The sequence below is a fragment of the Zalophus californianus genome, chromosome 14, assembly GCF_009762305.2.
Source record: "Zalophus californianus isolate mZalCal1 chromosome 14, mZalCal1.pri.v2, whole genome shotgun sequence".
NCBI lineage: Eukaryota > Metazoa > Chordata > Mammalia > Carnivora > Otariidae > Zalophus > Zalophus californianus.
The window spans coordinates 8622099-8641567 of record NC_045608.1 but is presented as its reverse complement, the minus strand read 5'-3'; the positions used below and the strand labels follow the sequence as shown (position 1 = coordinate 8641567).

General features: G+C 51.2%; 2 protein-coding genes and 1 pseudogene across 4 annotated transcripts in view; 2 read left to right on the top strand and 1 right to left on the bottom strand.

Annotated features, from left to right (window-relative positions):
* The first annotated feature begins 2327 nt into the window (after positions 1–2327).
* Positions 2328–19469, top strand: part of HVCN1 (hydrogen voltage gated channel 1) — a 33003-nt gene continuing 15861 nt past the window's right edge. Inside the window, exons 1-3 of one of the 3 annotated variants that reach the window (XM_027575315.1) lie at positions 2328–2467; positions 3024–3103; positions 7735–7774. In XM_027575315.1, the coding sequence (XP_027431116.1) occupies positions 7754–7774 (21 nt within the window). In that variant the 5' untranslated portion in view covers positions 2328–2467; positions 3024–3103; positions 7735–7753. Of the gene's footprint in view, positions 2498–2569; positions 2635–3023; positions 3104–7734; positions 7775–19469 lie in introns of those variants that run through there. The other 2 variants (XM_027575316.1, XM_027575314.1) reach the window with 2 other exon arrangements.
* LOC113913440 lies at positions 5920–6088 on the top strand (annotated as a pseudogene).
* TCTN1 (tectonic family member 1) overlaps positions 18766–19469 on the bottom strand; it is a 44877-nt gene continuing 44173 nt past the window's right edge. Inside the window, exon 17 of the transcript XR_003516803.2 lies at positions 18766–18901. The gene's annotated coding sequence lies outside the window, so the exon portion shown is untranslated. The remainder of the gene's footprint in view (positions 18902–19469) is intronic.

Genomic DNA, 19469 nt, shown 5'->3' with positions numbered 1-19469 from the left:
TTTCTCTTTTTAGTCTTTGTCCTTCTCACTTCCTTTCTTGTCTCACCACATTAGCTGGGGTCTTCTGTACAATGTTGAACAGAAGCAGTGATGGTGGGCACCCTTATCTTATTACCCTCCATATTCACTTACTAATTTATTCAGTAGAGATGTAAAGCACCTACTATGTGCCAGATGTGACAAAATTGAGATCTTTTCCTGTCCAACTGAGAAGACCGAGCAGTAGAGGCATTCTGTGGACAGAAATATTGAGAACATCACTAAATTCTCCCTACTTGCTAACCTGCTCTCTTAGGATCCTGATTCCTCAAAAGTATGGAACTACGTCCCTGCTGGTGGTCCCAGTCTCCAGGGCACCAGTAAGGTTGGCAGGTGCAGGCTGCCCCAGGACCGTGGCAGGGCGGGGCAAGGAGGCAGCACACGGAAAGGATGATGAGAGATGCCTCCAGCAGGGGTCCGCCAAAAGATCAGGCCAGGGGCACGGTTTGAGCCTTGCCCTCTTAGGGCCTGTTGAGGCCACCACCTGTCTGCCCTAAGCTGGTAACTACAGGCAGGAGCAATTGTTAAAGCCAAGGGAAAGAGCTTTGCAGCTTTAGGGTGGGCAGTTAGGGGAGGAGATACCTGATACCCGTTCTCTCCACCTCTTCCCCCTCCTGAGGGAGTGGATGCAGAGACCAGACCAGTGCACACATCCTCTCCACTCTGTCCAGCTGACACTGGTAGAAGAGGGATATTTTTAGTCAAATATAAGACTGACATTTAAAATGGACCAGACTTAGGGGTGCCTGGGTGGCGAAGTCTGCTCGGGTCATGATCTCAGCGTTGTGAGACTGAGAGTCTGCCTGAGATCCTCTCGCCCTCTGCTCTTCCCCCCACCCTCAAATGAATAAATATTTAAAAAAAAAATAAAATGGATCAGACTATGGCTTAAGGACTGGAATAGGAATGTTGCAATAACAAAATGTGACTGAGAAGTCAGATGAGACAGAGATTTTTTTTTTTTTAAGAGAGGGAGAGCGAGCGTGGGGGGTGGGGAGAGGGAGAGAGAGAATCCTCTAGCAGACTCCCCGCTGAGCACAGAGCCAGACACAGATGGGGCTTGATCCCAGGATCCTGAGATCGTGACCTGAGCCAAAATCAAGAGTCCAGTGCACAACCAACTTAGCCACCCAGGCTCCCCCAGGCTGAGATGTTTTAAGAAAGCCTACTGCCCTACAGGAGGGGGGAGGGGCAGGATTGGGAAAAGCCGACTTGGTGGAAGCCAATGGAAACGTTACCGCTGTGATAGGCAGACAATAGGCCCCCCAGAGATGTCCCCATCCTACCCCCCAGGACCTGTGAACATGCTACCATACCTGGCGAAAGGGACTTTGTGGGTGTAATGAAGTCAAGGCTGTGGAGACGGTTATCCAGGTGGGCGCAATGTCATCGCAAAGGTCTTTTCAGGAGGGAGGGAGAAGGGTCAGATCTACAGATGAAAGCAGAGGTGAGAGGGAAGCCACCAGCCGCTGAGGAATGCAGGCCACCTCTGGCAGCTCCAAAAGGCAAGGATCCGCCCCCCCCCCCCCAGAGCCTCCAGAAGGAACAAAGCCCTGCCAACACCTTGATTTTAGCCCTATTAAGACCATTTAGACTATTGACCTCCAGAGCCCTAAGATAAATTTGTGTGTTAAGCCACTGGGTTTGTGGTAACCTGTTAGAGCAGCAATAGGGAACTGAGACAACCCGCAGGATTGAGACTCCTCCTGCCCCCCAACTAAACCAGAAGCAGGGAGATGCGTAGGAGAGGGCCTCCACCCTGAGGTTTGGGACAAATGGTCTTTTTGGAAGACAGAGGCTAACGGAAACGGATTCCAGGACAGTGCCAGAAATGAAGCATGAGCGGAGTGCTGGGGAAGCCCCAGGAGGAGAGGGACGGTGAAGCTGGGCCTGGAAGGAGAGGAGGAGTCAGCCTGAGCAAGGGGGCTCAGCCTCAAGGCAGGAAGGCTCGTTCCTCTAGCTCAGAGACCTCCTCCCCCCATTCCAGGGTGGCCTGCGGGCTTCAAGGTTGGCCATCGCTTTAGGACATTCTGCCCGCTCTCCAACCTCTGCACGGCAGATACAGTGCAGAGGACAAGCAAAGCCACTCAGAGCCACCCCTAAGCGAACAAACAGGACCGGGTGCCGCCGGACATCAGGCCCAGCTTCCCCGAGCGTGTTTGTGGTGGGGAGGGGAGTGGATCCGCCCCACTCCGTCCCGCAGGAGGAAGGAAGTGGTTTCCTCCTCCCACCCCTTCCCTCGGGCTAGCCGGGGCCAGGATTCTCGTGATTCGCGATTGGCTCCCACGGGCGGGACCTTTGTCCATCTGCCGGAGCCCAGGAGGCCCAGGCCAGGCCCCGGGCCTGCGGAGCGGGAGGGGGGCGGGGGAGGAGGCCAGCCAGAGACCAACAGGGACACAGACAGGCCAGGGCAAGGGCGCTGAGACAGGCAAGAGTCCGGGACCGTAGCACTCGCAGGGTTAGAGGGCGGCCGGGGGGGCGGGGCGGCCGGGGGGGCGGGGCGGGGGCCGGGGGGAGGGGCAGGGAGGAAGGGGCGGGCGGGGCGGGCGCCGAGCTCGGAGTTGCTGCGGTGGCCGCCGGCGGGAGGGGTGCAGGGTAAGTGCTCCCCGGCTGTTGGCGCGCCGCCCCTATCCCGAGCCCTCCCGGGAGCGGACCCTCACCCCCGCCTCGGGCCCTCCGCCGCCGCCCCCCGTTGCCCTCTGTTCCAGCGTCTAACAGCCCCGCCAGCGCGGGCGGACTGCCCCCCTCCCCGGGGACCCCCTGCCCTGTGCAGGGCGTACTAGAGTCAGGTGCAGGAGCAGGACAGGAGACCGCGTGCCACGGGTCTTGGAGGGAAGCCCTTCTTGGCCTCAGTTACCTCCCCTTGAAAACGGGAGCGTTGAGAAGCATTTGTATGGCGGGCTTAACCTGGAGACAGGTGCCTTCATCACCCGCTGAGCGCAGCAACAGGTGAGGTAAGTACCATCCTTGTCTCCCTCTTACAGGTGAAGAAACCAAATCTCGGGCCAAGCCACTTGCCTTGGGTCACCTAGCCAAAGGAGGCAGAGCCAGAACTTACACCCAGGTCTGTGTGAACCCCTAAAACCTTTTATTCATCATCCCTGCCCCCCCCCCGGGGAGACTGCAGGGGGAGCAGTGAGGATAGAGGTAGTACTGGGTATCCCAGGAGGTGGCTTAACCTCAAGGGCAGCAAATCCTTCACCTGGGGGGGCGCGTCTGCCTTTGGCTCAGGGTATGGTCCCGGGCTTCTGGGATGGAGCTCCGCATCGGGCTCCCTGCTCCGCGGGAAGCCTGCTTCTCCCTCTCCTGCTCCCCCTGCTTGTGTTCCCTCTCTCGCTGTGTCTCTCTCTGTCAAATAGATAAATAAAATCTTAAAAAAATAATAAAAATAAAAAATAAACACATCTTGGGGCAAGGTGTGCTGAGGAATGAGAATGGTGGGTTGGGGACAGTTGAAACTCCATGACACAGAGGTGCAGCCACCCCACAGGAACTTACAGATCTCTAGGCAGCACCTCTGCTGGGTGCAGGGGCTTTTGCAGGCTTAGCCATAGGACTTCACCTCTCCATACCTCCGTTCCCTTAACTGTCCCATGGGGTTAAGCATGGTACTTAGCTCACAGCATTGCTGAGATGAAGTGAGATGCTTGGTATAAAGGCTGAGCCCAGCCCCTGGCCCAAGGTTACTACGGAGCTCTGCCCCACCCACACCCCCAGCTCCTTCCAGCCCCTCTGAAAGCACTCCTTTGTCCCAAACACTTTTAACCTCAGGTCCGTCAGGGCTATCTGAGATCTGCAGTATTTCCGGACAGCCCCACCAGCAGCTGGAAGCTTCTTGAGTAAGACCAAATGTGGCAGCAGCAACTTCTCACACTCTTGAGTCCCTGGGGGAAAGATTAGTAGGAGCAGAGTTTTGAAAATCTTTGGGCTGAGGCTCGCACAATTCCAGAACCACTCTGCAGTCCCCAAGCCCTCCGCAATCACTGGTTTAAGCAAGAAGGAGGAAGCCCACACTCTTACAGCCCCAAGACCTGCTCCTCCTCTCATCCCCCACATCTAAGCCCACAGCAGCTTCTACTCCTCCGCATGTTCTGCATCTGGCCATTCCTCTGCATCCCCATCATCTTTTGCCTCCTCTTGGCCTCCCTGCCACCACCCTTGACCCCTAGATCTTCAGCATTGCCTCCCAAGCCCTCTATGAGATCAGACTCTTGTCTCCTGCCACCATTCTCACACTACATGTTCCCTGCAGACACACTGACCTCTTTCTTCCTTGGACTTGCTGAGGTTTCGGGGAGGGGAGTTGCCCTCTTAGGGCCTGTGCACATGGTCTTCCTTCTCCAGAGAATGCTCTTCCCGGCCATCTTCTTGTGACTTACCTCTTTGCATTTCAGGGACCACTGTTCAAGTTGCCTTCTGGAGTCTTCCCTGACCACTACACCCACAGGACCCACACTCGCCTGCTCTCTTACTGCATGACTCTTTCTCTTTCTTCCCATGCTTAGGCTCGGGGGATGTTACCTTACTTACGTTCCTTGTTTGTCTACCCAGCTAAACTATCCATCTAGCAGGGTTCTGACCTCTTTCTTCGTTACTTCGGGTTCCCTCAGAACCCAGCACAGTGCCTGGCACGTAGTAAATGTTTCAATTATGTTTTACAGTTGCCAGTGGTGTACACAACCATCAGGGTTCTACTTGTCATTGTTTAACAGCCTGCTTTCTGTATTTCTACATAGACCTCAGAATTGTCATTCCTTCTAACAGCCCACTGCCTTCCTCAACTGTTCTCTAAAGTGGGGCTTATGGGGTCTTTCCAGGTTCTAGCCATCATATCCAAATTAGCTTGTCCACATTGTACCTGTAATTTGCTACGAAATGATTTGAGATAACAGTTCCCAAACTGATGTGTTCAAGTCAAGAGTATGATTGTTTTGAAGGCACTTGCCACCTAGCACCCGAAGGCTGTTGAAGAAAAACAATGCCTGGCAGTGTGTGCAAGTTTCCCTACAGCCTCACAAGCACTGAGTTTTAACACTTTTGTCTAGTTTAATGGAAAGGTCATGTATGTATCTTTTAATTTTCTGTTGCTTGAATTAGTGAAGCTGGGCGTTTTTCTATAAATATGCTCATTCTATTTCCTGTCTTGTGGAAGGAAATCTCCAGGGCACCTTAATTGCTCCCTTCACCTTTGCTTGTGCTAAAGGTTCCACTTGAGACTGTCTCATGAGAGCAGGGTGAGGGCCCCCAGGGGCTAGAACAGGAAAACACTGAGCTGAACTCTGCTGGTTGCAGAAGCTGTTCTGCCAATCAACCAGCAAGAAACCCTTTGAGAGTCCCTTGTGCCCGCAGCATGGTACTGAGGAGAAAAAGAACTTTTTTAAGTCTTTGTGAATAATTTTTTCAAAATGATAATTTTTTCTTAAATTATAAAAGCACATGGTGTGTACGGTTACTCATTGGGGCAGCAAAAGTTTGGGAAATAATCTAAATTCTGATCACTAGCGGGACTACACACATTCCTACAGGGAAACCTTGTGGAGTCATTCCAAGGAGTGCATTTGATCTAGCACACACTGATCCAGAACAATCGGAAATACTGTATTAGTCTCTGATGGCTGCTATAACAAATTACCACAAATTGGATGGCTTAAATCAACATAAATTTGTTACCTTACAGTGCTGGGGATCAGACATCCAAAATCCATTTCGGTGGGCCAACACTGAGGTGTTCGCAGGGCTGCGTTCGTTTTGGAGGCTCTAGGGGAGAACCTGTTTCCATTCCAACTTTTAGAGGCTGTCCACATTCCTTGGATTGTAATCCCTTCCCTACAACTTCTGCTTCTGTACTCACATATCCTTCTGTCTCTGATTCTCCTGCTCAGCTTTGCGCAGTGGCAGTATCGTAGCCAATGAGGTTTATCCGAGGCGCGATTATTGCTAATCTGATTCTCCTGCTCTACTCATAAAGACCCTTCTGATTACATTGGGCCCACCTGGATAATCCCCATCTTGGGATCTTTCATCGAATTTCATCTGCAAAGTCCCTTTTGCCATGTAAAGTGACATATTCGTGGGTTCTGGGGATTAGGGCAGGTGCACCTTTGGGGGGGGTCATTATGGAGCCCACCACACCCTAAAGGGAAGTAAGCAAGGTTCAGAGCAGAGTGTGTGGACTCACATTTGTTGAAGTTTAAAAGAGAGAAAGGGAGTAAATATGGATGTGCTTGCGAAGGCATAGGATACCCCGAAGGCCAAATAGGAAACTGGTAAGAGTGGCTGCTTCTGGGAAGAATGGGTAGAAAGGAGGCTTACTAGTCATAGTATATCTTTTTTAATTGTTTCAGTTTTTTAGTACATGCCTATGTCACCTACATTAAAATTAAATTTTAAGAAGTAACACATACTCATTGTAAAAGGTCAGACCTTCCAGAAGTGAAGGAAAATACCTACAAAAATCAGCCCCCCAGATCACTCCCTTTTTGTCCAGCAGTAATCACTGTAAAGAGTTTGGCTATATCCTTACAGACTTATTTTTAAAAATGCATATGTAGGGGTGCCTGGGTGGCTCAGTCGTTAAGTATCTGCCTTCGGCTCAGGTCGTGGTCCCAGGGTCCTGGGATCGAGCCCTGCATCGGGCTCCCTGCTCCGCGGGAAGCCTGCTTCTCCCTCTCCCACTCCCCCTGCTTGTGTTCCTGCTCTCGCTGTCTGTCAAATAAATTAAAAAAAAAAAATCTTAAAAAAAAATTAAAATGCATATGTAATTTTTCACATAGATGGGGGTCATATTGTATATATTATGCTGCAAGGTGAATTTTTCTTTGTTTTACTATGTTGTTCACCTCCTTCCTCATCCACATACGAAGATTTAACAACACTAGAGTTTCTCACTGCTCAGATATACCTAAACTGACTTAACCAGACCCACACTGGTGGACATATAGATACTTTGCTGCTTTCCAGAGCATTCCCAACACTGTAATGTATGTCTATGTGTCTTTTTTTTTTAAGTTTAAACTGGAGTGAAATTCACATAACATGAAATTAACCATTTTACAACCCCGTGAACATTTAGTGAACAGTTTAGTGGCATTTAGTGCATTCCCAATGTCACATAACCACCACTTCTATCCAGTTCCAGAACATTTACATCAAACCAAAAGGAAACCCTGCATCCATTAAGCAGTCACTCCCTACCCGCCAACTCCCAGCCCCTGGCAACCACCAATCCACTTTCTCTATCTGGGGATTTGCATATTCTGGGTATTACGTATCAGTGGAATCATGTAATATGTGAAGTTTTTATGTGGCTTCTTTGATTTAGTGTCATGTTTTAGGGGGTCCATTCATGCTCTGGCACGGATCAGGACTTCGTTTCTTTTTATGGCTGGATGACATTCCATTGTATGGATAGAACATCTTTTATTTATACATTCATCCCCCTAATGGACACTCGGGTTATTTCCACCTTTTGGCTATGAGTATTTGTGTATATGTATTTGAGTGCCTGTTTTCAATTCTTTTGGATATATACCAAGGGTGTGCATCCTTCTGCATACACTTTGAGCTTTATGCTATTTTCAGACACTGTTAATGTAAGCAAGTTAAAAATAATTGGTAACAAAGTGTTGCAAAGCACATACTAAGATAAATGATAGCAGGATGTCAGATCTAGACAAATGTTTTCTTATTTTTCAGATCCAGAGAGGACAGGAAAATGGCCACCTGGGATGAAAAGGTAAATTAATTCTGGTGGACCAGCAGCGTTAAAGGACCTTCCCAGGCTTGAAGACAATTCTGTTTGGTGTTTCAAACAGGATAAAGGGAAAATACCTGTTTGGGCTGTTTCTGCCCTACCAAAGTGTTTAGTCACAAAGGTGAAAACTATAGCAGGAATTCACAGACCTCAAGATAGCCTAATAATCTGAATCAGATCCTTCAAATCCCACCTCTGCATTTTAATAACCATGTGTCACGAGGCCCTGACCTTCACCTCGCTGAGACCTCCGTCTCCTTATCTGGAAGAGGGAGAGAAAATTATCCTTGTTCCTGAAGCCTTGTCAGGAAGAGTTGAGGAGACCGTGGTCTCAAACTGCTAGGCTGATAGTCCATAAGTGGCTTTTCCCTACTGCCCATTTTACAGATAAAGACACTTAGGCCCAGAGAGGTAAAGCCACTTGCTCAAGATCACACAGGTAGAAAGTGGCAGAAATAGGATTTCACCCTGGCCTGACTCCAGAGCAAATGCTTTGCCTCTTGTATCATGCAATCATCCCAAGCAGAACTGTTAAACTCTGTCCTTGATATCTGGGGTGCAGGTTTGTTGGGCTTGGGGGAACATCTGTTGTGAAGGGTGAGGACAAGTTAGAAAGGAAATGCTGGCTTCCATTTCTGCTGTTCCCTGGGAGATTCCGGGGTCCTGGCAGGTAGAGCTGGAGGCTCAGGGTAGCAGCAGGGTGATCAGGGCAGGTCCAAGAAGCAGGGTCATGGGATGATAATGATGCCCCTTTCTTTGTAAGAGTCACTTTGATTTTAGGGCTGTTTACAGTTGTGGCAGGGGAAAATGGCCCATGCTAGATGCTACCAGTTCTGATTTCAGAAATGTTGAATCTGGAGAGAATGTTCGTCTTTGAATTAAATGAAATATGGTGGCCGAGCAGTAGCAATAATAACATGAAGACCATCTATTGAGCACTTACTCTGTGCCAGGCATGTGCTCAGGGCTTTCGATGTATTTGGTTTTTTAGCCCTCACAGCAACCCTGTGCATTAAAAGTACTATTATTTCTTTCCCCCTCTTACAGCTAGGGAAATTGAAGCACAGCAAGGTTTAGCAATTTGCCCAAGGTCACACAGCTGGTGAGAGGTTCAGACCCATGCTGCCTGGCTTCCATGCCCTAATTACTGACTAGTGATTGTGCCTTGTATGCTTCTCAAACACAGTCTATCCCAAAGACAGGATAGGTCTCCAGGGCGAAGAGTTCACCTCTGGCAGGAAGGGAGCAGGGAATGGGGATCACAGGGGCTTGCTGGGAAGGATTCCTTCCCTCCATCATTCATGCACCTAACAAATGTTTATCAACACCAGCTGTGTCCTGGCACCAACCACTGTTGTCAGGCTGTAGCAGCAAAGCACTGGTCCCTGCCTGCCTATGGCTTCCTCTGGCTGAGCGACAGACCCCTGTCAAGTCCCTAAACGGAATGTATGAAGGTGCACATGGGCAGAGCCTTAAAAAAGAGGCCATGGTTCATGTGGGCCCCTCACTGGGGCCATTGAGATCAGAAGGGCCTCCAGACCTGACACCTGGAGGGCCGGAGCAGGGAACCAGGTACGGGGGGGTGGGGGGGGGGAGACGGAGAGGGTGTCTTGGCAGAGGAAGCGGCCTATGCAGAGGCCAGAAGGCAGGTAGAAGCGAGGCCTGAAGGAGGCCAGGGTGGAGCAACGTGATGGGGGGCCAGGAGGTGCTAAGTCTGGAGAGACAAGGCCAGGCAGAGCTCAGGGGACGCGGAACGTTCTGGGGGTGGTGCTAAGAACAGTGGGCAGGCAGAGCAGAGACCCATAAGGCCTGAACTTGGAAAAGTTTCTCTGGTGTCCTGTGGAAGTGGGTAAAAATACCAGCAAGGACATGGAGGGCCGGCAAGGAGGGGAGGGAGCAGGGGCATGGCTCCGGCACTGGTGGGGGTGGGCAGGGATTTGTGAGTGAAGTACCCAGAATCTGGGGCGACAATGGCAGTGGCGTGTATGTAGAATGTGGGACTGAAGTTAGGAGGAGGAAGTCCCCTTTCCTTTAGAGGGTCATGGAAGGTTCTGCAGAAGAGGCAGCCTTTGAGCTGGGCCTTGGGATTTGAACTCATGGGGTCCAAGGAAAGGGCATTTCTAGAGGCGGGAACAGCATGGACAAAGGCCAGGAAGCAGGCTTATGTAAAGCTCCACAGAGCAGGGAGTGGGGGGGGTGGGGGGGGTTGGAGGAGGGTGTCGTCCCCACCACCACCACCACCACAACCACCACCACCACCACCACCACCACCACGGCCAGCTGAGGAGCCTGCACTTTCATCCCGGAGAAGCCTAGTGCTGGAGCGGACTTCCTGCCAATCTGGGAGACGCTAGCCTACCACCTGCTCCGGGGGTGAGCGGAGGTGAGAGCAGCTCAGGGCCAGCATTCAAATCCTGCCTCCGCCCCTTGTGGGCTGTGTGGCCTCAGACCAGTTTCCGAACCTCCCTGAGCCTCCGTGTCCGCGGCCATGAGTGGAGTCGACAGTCCTCACCATGGACTTGTGACCCTTCCTGGTAAGGCATTGGACGCACAAGGCCTGCCACCCGAGAGGGAGCAACTCCAGGAGTTCCAGTGATTATTAATCAAAGGCAAATGGAAACAATTCCTACTTTCCTTCATTTGTAGTTCCCTATGAAATCAGGCAAACCAAAAAAGCCAAAATGTTCAATGCTGGTTATTCTGTGGTGAAGCCAGCTCATACCTAGTGAGCGGCTGATCAACCCATACAGTTGTTCTGAACAAAAATTAAACAGTGTGTGTCCAGAACCATGAAAATGTTCATAATCAAACCTGGTCATCTCACTTTAAAGGAAATAATCTGTAAGAAGGAAACTAATTGTGAGCACCATATCTCATAGCCCATCAGGCGCCACTGATAGTAGATGTACCATTATTTTGTCCCATGGAGAAAATAATGCTGCCATTTATTGTGACGTAATGTGACCGAACGCTGAAACCGGTCATTCGTGAGACGTTCAGATTTCAGGAAAATTCTGAGAAAATGTGGTCTTCAAATTGGTGATAAAGGTGCTAAAAATGAGGAGTAATCAGTAGATGCAATAGTGAGAGCATTAACTTCTTGAGGAAGTTTCTTGGCCCTTAAGAAGGCATAAATCTGATGCACGTAACTAGTGGGAAAAGTAAGATACAAAATTGTCTGCCGTCTTTGATTATAATTAGAAAGAGACCTCAGGCGGTCGAGAAGTCTGGTGTGCTGGGATCATCGTGAATTTCTTTTCTTCTGCTCGAGTTTGCACAATGCTAAAAGAAATAGATGGAGGTTAAAGGTCTGCTCATTAGGGTGAATGACAGCAGGTAAATCTGGGGACGGGGGTGGGGGATGGGGGTGGAGGGGTGGGGGGTGGGCTGTGCAGGGGGCTCTGAATGAAGCCAGGGAGCTGGTGGGGTGGGGGGAGGGGTTAAAGGCACAGAAACAGCAGAAGCACAGAATTGGGATGTGGCACAGAGGACACACTTTTGGGGGAGGGCACTGACAACAATTGTGTGTCGGGGGCGGGGGACAGGAACCTTTTTGTCGTGACACGGAGGCCAGTACAAGTTGCTGGCAAGAGCTGGGGAATATTGGCTCAGTCCCACCTGTAGCAACTGAGACTCTCTTGATTCAAAGGACAAGTTCCTTTGAGTGATTTACCCTTGTGGAGTTAATTGTGTTTTTTAAAAAGTTGTTTTAATAGAATTGCTTTTAGGAGCTTTTGAATTGTCCGGCTGCCCTGGTGTTTGAGGGGAAAATGATGGTGTCGTAGGAGAAACGGGCGGAGTTTTTCAGACCTGTTTTACCCACAGCCATTTCTGCAGAGAGCCCTTCCCACCTCCCTGTGCCTCAGAGTTCCTCTTCCGTGAAATGGGAACAATGATCCTCCCTCTCGGGTTGTGAGGATCAAAAACAGCTCACGGAGCCAGGGCCAGGCTACAGCAAAGACTCAGCCTGCTCGCTGGGTCATGAGGCCGAGCTGGGTTCTTGGCCATTAGCTGACCTCCTCCCCCTCTCGGATGATCTCGTGTCACCAGCCACATCTGGGGAACCTGGGAGCCAGTGTGCTTAGAAGTCGCAGTAGCCCTTTGCACATTTCTCATGAGGCATCTGGAGGCTTCAGGTTTATTTACAGTGCTGGTACTCCACTTTGGCTGCACATGGGAGATCCCAACACCCAGGCCACCCCCAGACCAACTGAATCACAATCTTGGGGCCTGGGACCCAGGCCTTGGGTTTTTTAAAAGCTTGCAGGTGGTTCCAAAGTGTAGCCAGGGCAGAGAGGCACTGGTTAGACTGTGGCTGGGTCGGGTTGCTCTCTCCATGGGCGAGAGGGGCATCCTGAATTCTGTTCGCCCCATCTTTTCCCCCCACCCGGCCAAAGCATTGCTAAGACACTGGGGCTGGGAGTTGCCTGGATGACTCGGTCACACTGGTGACAGGTCTTCGTTTCTGGCTGAATAACTGGGTTTTTTTTTCTTGCTATGTTTTCATTTTATGCTTTCATAATAAAATAATGTGACTTATGCTTCCCAGCTAACATGGCTGAGGTCACATACGTTGGACAGGGCTGCGTCCTCTCTGGCGGTCATCTCCCGACCCCAGGGACATAGACTGGGTGCATCCTCCCCATGCCTCTTTCAAACTCAGCTCATTGGTGACTCCTGAAATCCATTAGTGGGCTGCTATCGGTCGTAAGTGATGAAATAGAATAAAAATGGAAGCCACAAGAGGGCTCACACTTAGAAACTTTGGTTGTAGAACACACGTATGTCAGTGTGTATGAAAAGGCAGGTTTAAAGTGTGTTTTTCTTATGGAGTAACACTGGGCTGAGCTCCCTGCACAGCGCTGAGCTCCTCGCAGCGGGGAGCCCGGCCCAGCCAGGGTGGTGGTCAAAGGGGTCCTTGCAAGAGGAGGGGGCTCTGGGCCAGGCAGCCTGCCTCCTAATCAGAGCTCTGCTTCTCCCTGGCCGTGAGCCCTGGGGCAGATTGTTGGGCCTCTCCTGTAAATGGGAATGTTTCAGTCCCCTTCTCCTGAGGCCAAACAAAGTGTTGCAATGTGTCGCCTGAGGGCTTTGTAAGGAGCTCAGAAATGGCAGGTCCTGGGGGGCGGGGGTCGTCAACACGACGGCTCCTGCTATGGGATGTTCTTTCCCCTCATCATCTCCAGCCAGCCTCGCCATCCTCTTGCCTCCCCGGGTTGGCAGGTGACTCTCATGAAGACAGGAGGGATCCTGACCCCACAGGAAGAGGAGGGAAATGTTGCCGCATCTCTGGGGGGAGCCTAGGCCCCCCGGTCGGGTTCCTCAGCCTGTAAGCAGCAGTCCCCCACCAGCGATGGTTGTTTTCGTCAACCTCAGACTTCCTCCCCACCCTAGAGAAGGAAAAGCTGCCACGCTTATTTAAAGACTTCCCTGATTTTAAAAATAGGCATTCCTCAGAACACACATCCCCGGGGGGCTGGCTGGGGGAGGCGGCACTGGGGTAGGTCACCTTGCTGCTGGAAGTCGCCCTGCCTCCCCCACAGAGGAGAGGTTTGCTGGGGGGGGGGGGGGGGGGGGGGGGCGGGGGGGGTCATTCCACCATCCAGGCTGTGTTCAGCAGGCAACGGCAGGCTGCCGGGCAAGAAGGGCCCTGATGGTGGGTGACAGTCTCAAACACAGGACTCACTCAGTTCCTCCAGGAGCGAGTGGTGACCGTGTGGGTCCAGTGTCCACTGCAAAACCTGGGAGAGACGCTGTGCCCGCGGTTTCTGCGGGGGGCTGGTCACAGGGGCCCCTTCTGTCCAGCACTTGCAGAATTCCAGACTCCCCAAAGGAAAGCAAGTATTCAACATCAGCCCCATTGTGTCCACAGTCTAGGCGCCGTGAGCTGTTCATATCAGGGAGTGGTGGAACTTTCCAGATGCTAGCCAAGGGCCAAGCAGGCCTTTCAAAGGACAGCAGCCTCAAGCCTGTTCTGCTCAGGGAGTGACAGGATTAGATTTTGGGAGGTGGAGGTGAGGCCGGGCGGGTGGCAGAGGTTGGGAGAAGTAGGTGGTTCGGGGCTTCGTGATGAGTAGGCCGTAGGGGGAGGTGGAGGGAAAGTTGGCGCCAAGGGACAGCTCCTCTGAGGATGTTTTAAGTGCCCCGGCCTGGAAGACAAGAGACCCAGGCACAGGTCCAGGAGTGTCTGCTGACTGGAGGCATTTGCCTTGTTGTAGGGCCTCAGTTTCCCCATCTGCCACGGGAGGGCAGATTGCACCTCAGAACCTTGATTCTACCTTTCACAAAATCCTCTGCTGTTGCTTTGCAACATCAGCTTTTCTGCCATATTTTCCCCTCATTGTGGAGCGTTATAGAAAGAACAAAGCTGCTAGACTTGAGTTCATGTACCGGTTCTACCACTTATGTTTCTTTGTTTTTAGGTAGCTCTTCTGTTCCATTGTTTTGGTTTTCTGATCCAGGGATTCCAATAATGTATATTGGTTCATTCTCCTTCCTGCCTGACCCCCAAATACTTCATTCACCATTCAATTCTCTGTAGGCAGGATCCCCCTCCAAAAATGGCTATTTCTTATGGTTAAATCTAATAGAATAAAATTTGAAAGTTTCTCTTCACCCTCCAACCCAACCCCACTCCCTTCCAGAGGGAACCATTTGGTTTGGGTTATTGATTTTTGTCTGCTTTTTTAAAGATTTTATTTTAGAGAACAGGGGGAGGAGCAGCAGGAGAGGGAGAGAGAACAAGAGAGAATCTCCAGCAGACTCCATGCCAAGCGCAGAGCCCGACATGGAGCTCGATCCCAGGACCCCGAGATCATGATCTGAGCTGAAACCAAGAGTCAGATGCCTAACCGACTGAGCCACCGAGGCACCCCGATTTTGTCTGTTGTTAACAAAGATGGCATTATATGATGCAGTCTGGTCCATGACATGCTGGTTTTCACTTAGAGTTCATATACATCAAGGACCCCCTTCTGTGCCCATGCCTACGGGTGCACCAGCTGACTGTCTTCTGAATAGCTGCCTAGTGTTCTCTAGTGTGCGTCTGCACAGGGTATTTCATGATGGACTTTGAGGTCATTTCCAGGTTTGGGTTGTTGCAGCAGGACTCTAGGGAGCATCCATGTGCTTATGTGTGAGTCCCTTGTCAGGCCAAATGATAGGGACACTTCAAATTTTGACAGAAACTGGTTAAGGCTGACCCCCTTCTTTGCTCCCATGCCTGGCACATTGGAGAGACTCAAACGTTTTTTTCTTTTTTCTTTTTTTTAAGATTTTATTCATTTATTTGATAGCGTGCACACAAGCAGGGGGAGTGGCAGGCAGAGGGAGAAGCAGGCTCCCTGAGGAGCAGGGAGTCCCATGTGAAGCTCGATCCTAGGACCCCAGGAGCATGACCTGAGCCGGAGGCGGACACTTAACCAACTGAACCACCCAAGCGGCCCCAAACATTTTTTCAAAAGATGAAAGAAACTGTCCCATTGCTCTCCTAAGAAGAATATACCCATTTACAAGCCCCCTTCCTTAGCCTCTGTCATCCTGCCACACTATGTGACTTTGGGCAGTTGGTCTTTCCTCCCTGCTCCTCAGTTTCCCCTTCTGTGGGGTGGGGAGCCTGCCTGTCTACCTCTCGGGATTGTTACAAGCATCAAGCGAGAGCAGAAGTGGGTGGAGGTGGCCTGTAAGCTGTGAGCAAAAGGAAGCAGTTTTTCCCAGGATTGGTGGCAGAAACAGGCTTTTCCCAGGGCACCTGGGTAGCTGTCCGTTAAGCATCTGCCTTCGGCTCAGGTCATGATCCCAGGGTCCTGGGATCGAGTCCCACATCGGGCTCCCTGCTTCTTGGGAGCCTGCTTCTCCCTCTGCCACTCCCCCTGCTTGTGTTCCTGCTCTCACTCTCTCTCTCTCTCTCAAATAAATAAAATCTTAGAAAAGAAAAGAAACAGGCTTTTCCCAGTGGTTTTGCAACCTCTGAAGGAGCCTACTTTCTCCCCAGAGTGCAGTATGGATGTGTGGCCCACAAAGATAAAAGGAGGGAGCAGGCCCCCCGTGGCCACCCGTCATAGGCTGACTTCGGGCGCATACTCTCTGCCTTAGCTTCTCGGAGCTGCTATAATGAATAACCACGAACCAGGTGGCTTAAAACAACAGAAATGTATTCTGTCAGTTCTGAAGGCTTGAAGTCTAAAATCAAGGTTTTGGCAGGGCTGGATCCTTCTGGAAGCTTTGAGGGAGCATCTGTTCTGTCCCTTCTCCCAGCTTCTGGTGGTTGCTGGCAGTCTTTGGCATCCTTGGCTTGTAGATGCACTCCAGTCTCTGCCTCCATCCACGCATGGTCCCCTCCTTATAAGGACATCAGTCGTTGGATTTAGGGCCCACCCTAAATTCGGATGATCTCATCTCAAGACCTTTTAACTAGTTACACCTGCAAAGACCCATATTCCAAGCAAGGTCATATTCTGAGGTTCCACACGGACATGAATTTGGGAGCAGCCACAGTTCAACCCACAATACTGCCCTAGAAGGCAGATCTCCAGCCCCTGGCTGCGTGGCTTTCTCTCAGCCATGTGTTCTGAAACATGGGCTCCAAGTCAAAACAGCCCGGGAGCAGATCCTGGCACTGCCATTTTCCAAGGGCGTGACTTGGGACAAGCCACCTGCCTCACCAAGCCCCAAAATGATGGCCTCAACCTTAGGGGGTTGTTAGGAATAAAATTATTTCGTGCATTTAAGGAACTTTAGTGGTACGTTAATACAATAAAACAAATAACCAAATAAACAATCAGTAATAAGAGATGTCACTGCTCTTGTGTCTTCCTGGAGTTTGAGGCAGGAGATGTTGAATGATAAGCAAATCAGGTCCCCAGAAGTAGGCTCTGGGAGGGAGCAGGCAAATGGGGACTTAAGGGACATCAGGAGTCTGCCGAATTTCTTTAAAAGTACTTTTTTCTGTGATTGTTGGATGACCACAAAATAGGGGCTTTTCCCCTCCTACAGATGGCAGCTTCTGACCGAGCCTGTAAAAAGAGATGTTCACAAGAACATTTTTTTCTCTCTCTCCGAGGTCTGTTTTTCTCATTTCTGCCCCCGCTCTCTCCCAGGTAGTAATCTTTCTGGTCCGATACTTGTCATGTGTAAAAGAGAAGCAGGCGATCCATTTACCTTTGAGGGGTAGCTCTTGCGCTTTGCTGTTCATTCACTTATTAAATAGTTATCTACCTTCTCCGTGTGACTGAGGGAGGAGCCAGTCCCTGCCCTCCCAGGATTCACAGACCAGAGCAGGAGACAGACAGTACCGAGATGCCCCAGCACTCCTTAGGAAGTGGCAAGACAGGGAAATAGAGGAAGGAGGCTCACCCAGCAGGTGGCGGCTAAGGAAGGCCTCCCCGGGGGGGTAGAATCTAGATGTCTGTAAGATCTGAAAGAGCAATAGCGTGCAAAAGGCAAAAGATCTACCAGCCAGTGGGTGCAGGTGTGCAGAGTCCTAAAGCAAGAGGGAGTGAGGTTTATTCTAGAACCCTGAGGCACTGGGTGTGGCTGGGGTGTGGCAGAGGCAGGGGGCCTGGGGAGGAGACCAGGGCCTGGGGAGACCAAGAGAGCTTTGCCTTTGTCCTGAGGGCAGTGGTTGGCAGGGGCTGGGGTGGGAGGCTAAAGATCCTGGGGGAGGGGGCAGGTGAGAGCGGGGACACAGCCCCGTGGTCACTGCAGAAAGGGGACCCTGGCCCCTGCTGTGTGGAGAAAGGACGAGGCAGGAGGCCAGGTGAGGAAGGAGGCCAGTGCAGGCATCCAGGCAGGAGGTGCTGGCAGCTTACGAGGGAGAAGAGAAGAGAAGGGGCAGTGGGAACAGCCATGTCTAGGAGGTTAGATTGACAAGCCTTGAGGGAGAGAGAGGAGCCCAGGATGACCTTTGACCTTTGGCTCTTGGCTTGGGGCAGCAGGGTTGATGTGATGCTAGGGAAACACGGACGGACGGAAGAGTGGATATGGGGAGGGGCGCCTGGGTGGCTCGGTCTGTTAGGGATCTGCCTTCGGCTCGGGTCATGATCCCGGGGTCCTGAGATCAAGTCCCGCACCAGGCTCCTTGCTCAGCGGGGAGCCTGCTTCTGCCTCTGACATATAATAAAATCTTAAAAAAAAAAAAAAAAAAAAAAAAAAAGAGTGGATCTGCGGGGAAGAAATTGATTTGAGTTTGGGTCCTAGCAAAACTAATGACCTGGCAGGATACCAGACTTCAGGCTAGAGACTGATTTGCACATGAGACTGATTTGCACATGTTCTCAGTGTTGCGAACACAGGTGTGCTGAGACCACCAAAGTGGGGAGAGTTGCCCTGCATGAGCACAGGGTCAGGATTGGGGTGTAGGGGACTTCCAGTGGCACGGGGGCAGGGACATGGAGGCTGAGGAGGTTGGCTGGAGATGGGAGAGAAATCAAGAGGCGAGATGGTCCAACGGAACCAAGTCAACAGTAAGTGGAAGCAGGACAGTCAGCTTGGGAACCCCACTGTGGGCTTTGAGACTGAAAGGTGATCCTGGAAAGACAGGGGTCAGGGTGTAGTGGGACAGTGAAGGTTAGTGCGGGGGACATGGAGATGGGGGGTGTCCAGTGCCAGGGACTCTACTGGTCTCGATTCTGGGGCTTGCAAGTGACAGAAACAACTCCTCAATCTAGCTCAGGCCCCAAAGGGACTCTATCGGTCGATGGGACTGAAGAGTCAGGGGGTTGCAGAGGCAGGCAGCAGGCTGGTAAGCAGAGGAGTGGAAATGAGAGTTTGTGTTGCTGAAGAACAGCGGGCACTTATGGGGGGGCCGTTCCAGGCCAGGCCCTGAGGGTGGTGCTCTGTGTAGCTACTGAGTCAGTCCTCCCACCCGCCCAGGCGGGGGGTGTGGAACCCGAGAGCCCAAAGTGGGTGGTGAGGTCGCCAAGGCCCACAACATTTTCATGATCAGCTATATCTTTGACCTTTTCTGAAACTTCTCTGCTCTTGGTATGTCCTATTCTTGACTTAAAACCAGAGTTGTCTTCTGCTCCTCTGGGTGCCGTAAATATTTTCATCCCAGATTACTGAAAGTTGCTTTTTACTGGTCGATGGTTTCAGAAAGAGAAGTTTCCTCTCCTGCAAAATATAAATGTGGTTTTTGCAAAGCACCCAAAGGCTCCCACCCTGCTGAGAACTAGCACTGGAAGTTTCCATCTGCCAGGTAAAGTGTTTTAGGGGGAAAATTATGGCCAGGAGCTGCTCAGAGGGCTTTACCATAGCTGCAGACCTGGCCCTTGGTCAACCCTGGGAGCTTAGCAGGGGAGGGTCCAGCCTGAGATAAGCTGCCGCCCAGCATGGGAGACAGGGTACCACTGCCTTCAGCCGGCGGATGCTTGATGGGCTTTTGCTCTAGGTCAGGTGTCCCATGAGACAGTGGGGACACAGGCCTTGCTTTCATGGAACTTAACTGCTAGTGTGGAAAGAGGAGTAATAAATAAATGGCCACACACACAAAAATTCTGATTAGAAACTAGAAAAAGATAGGTTATAAAATTGAGAAGGGGTCTGATTTAGATTTTAGGGGTTAAGGAGGGCCTCTCTGAGGAAGGGTCATGTCAGCTGAGGCTTCAAGCCTGAGTAAAAGTGAGCCAAGCTCAGAGTTGGAAGAAGAGTAGTCCAGGTTGAGGGAGGAGCCTGTGTGAAT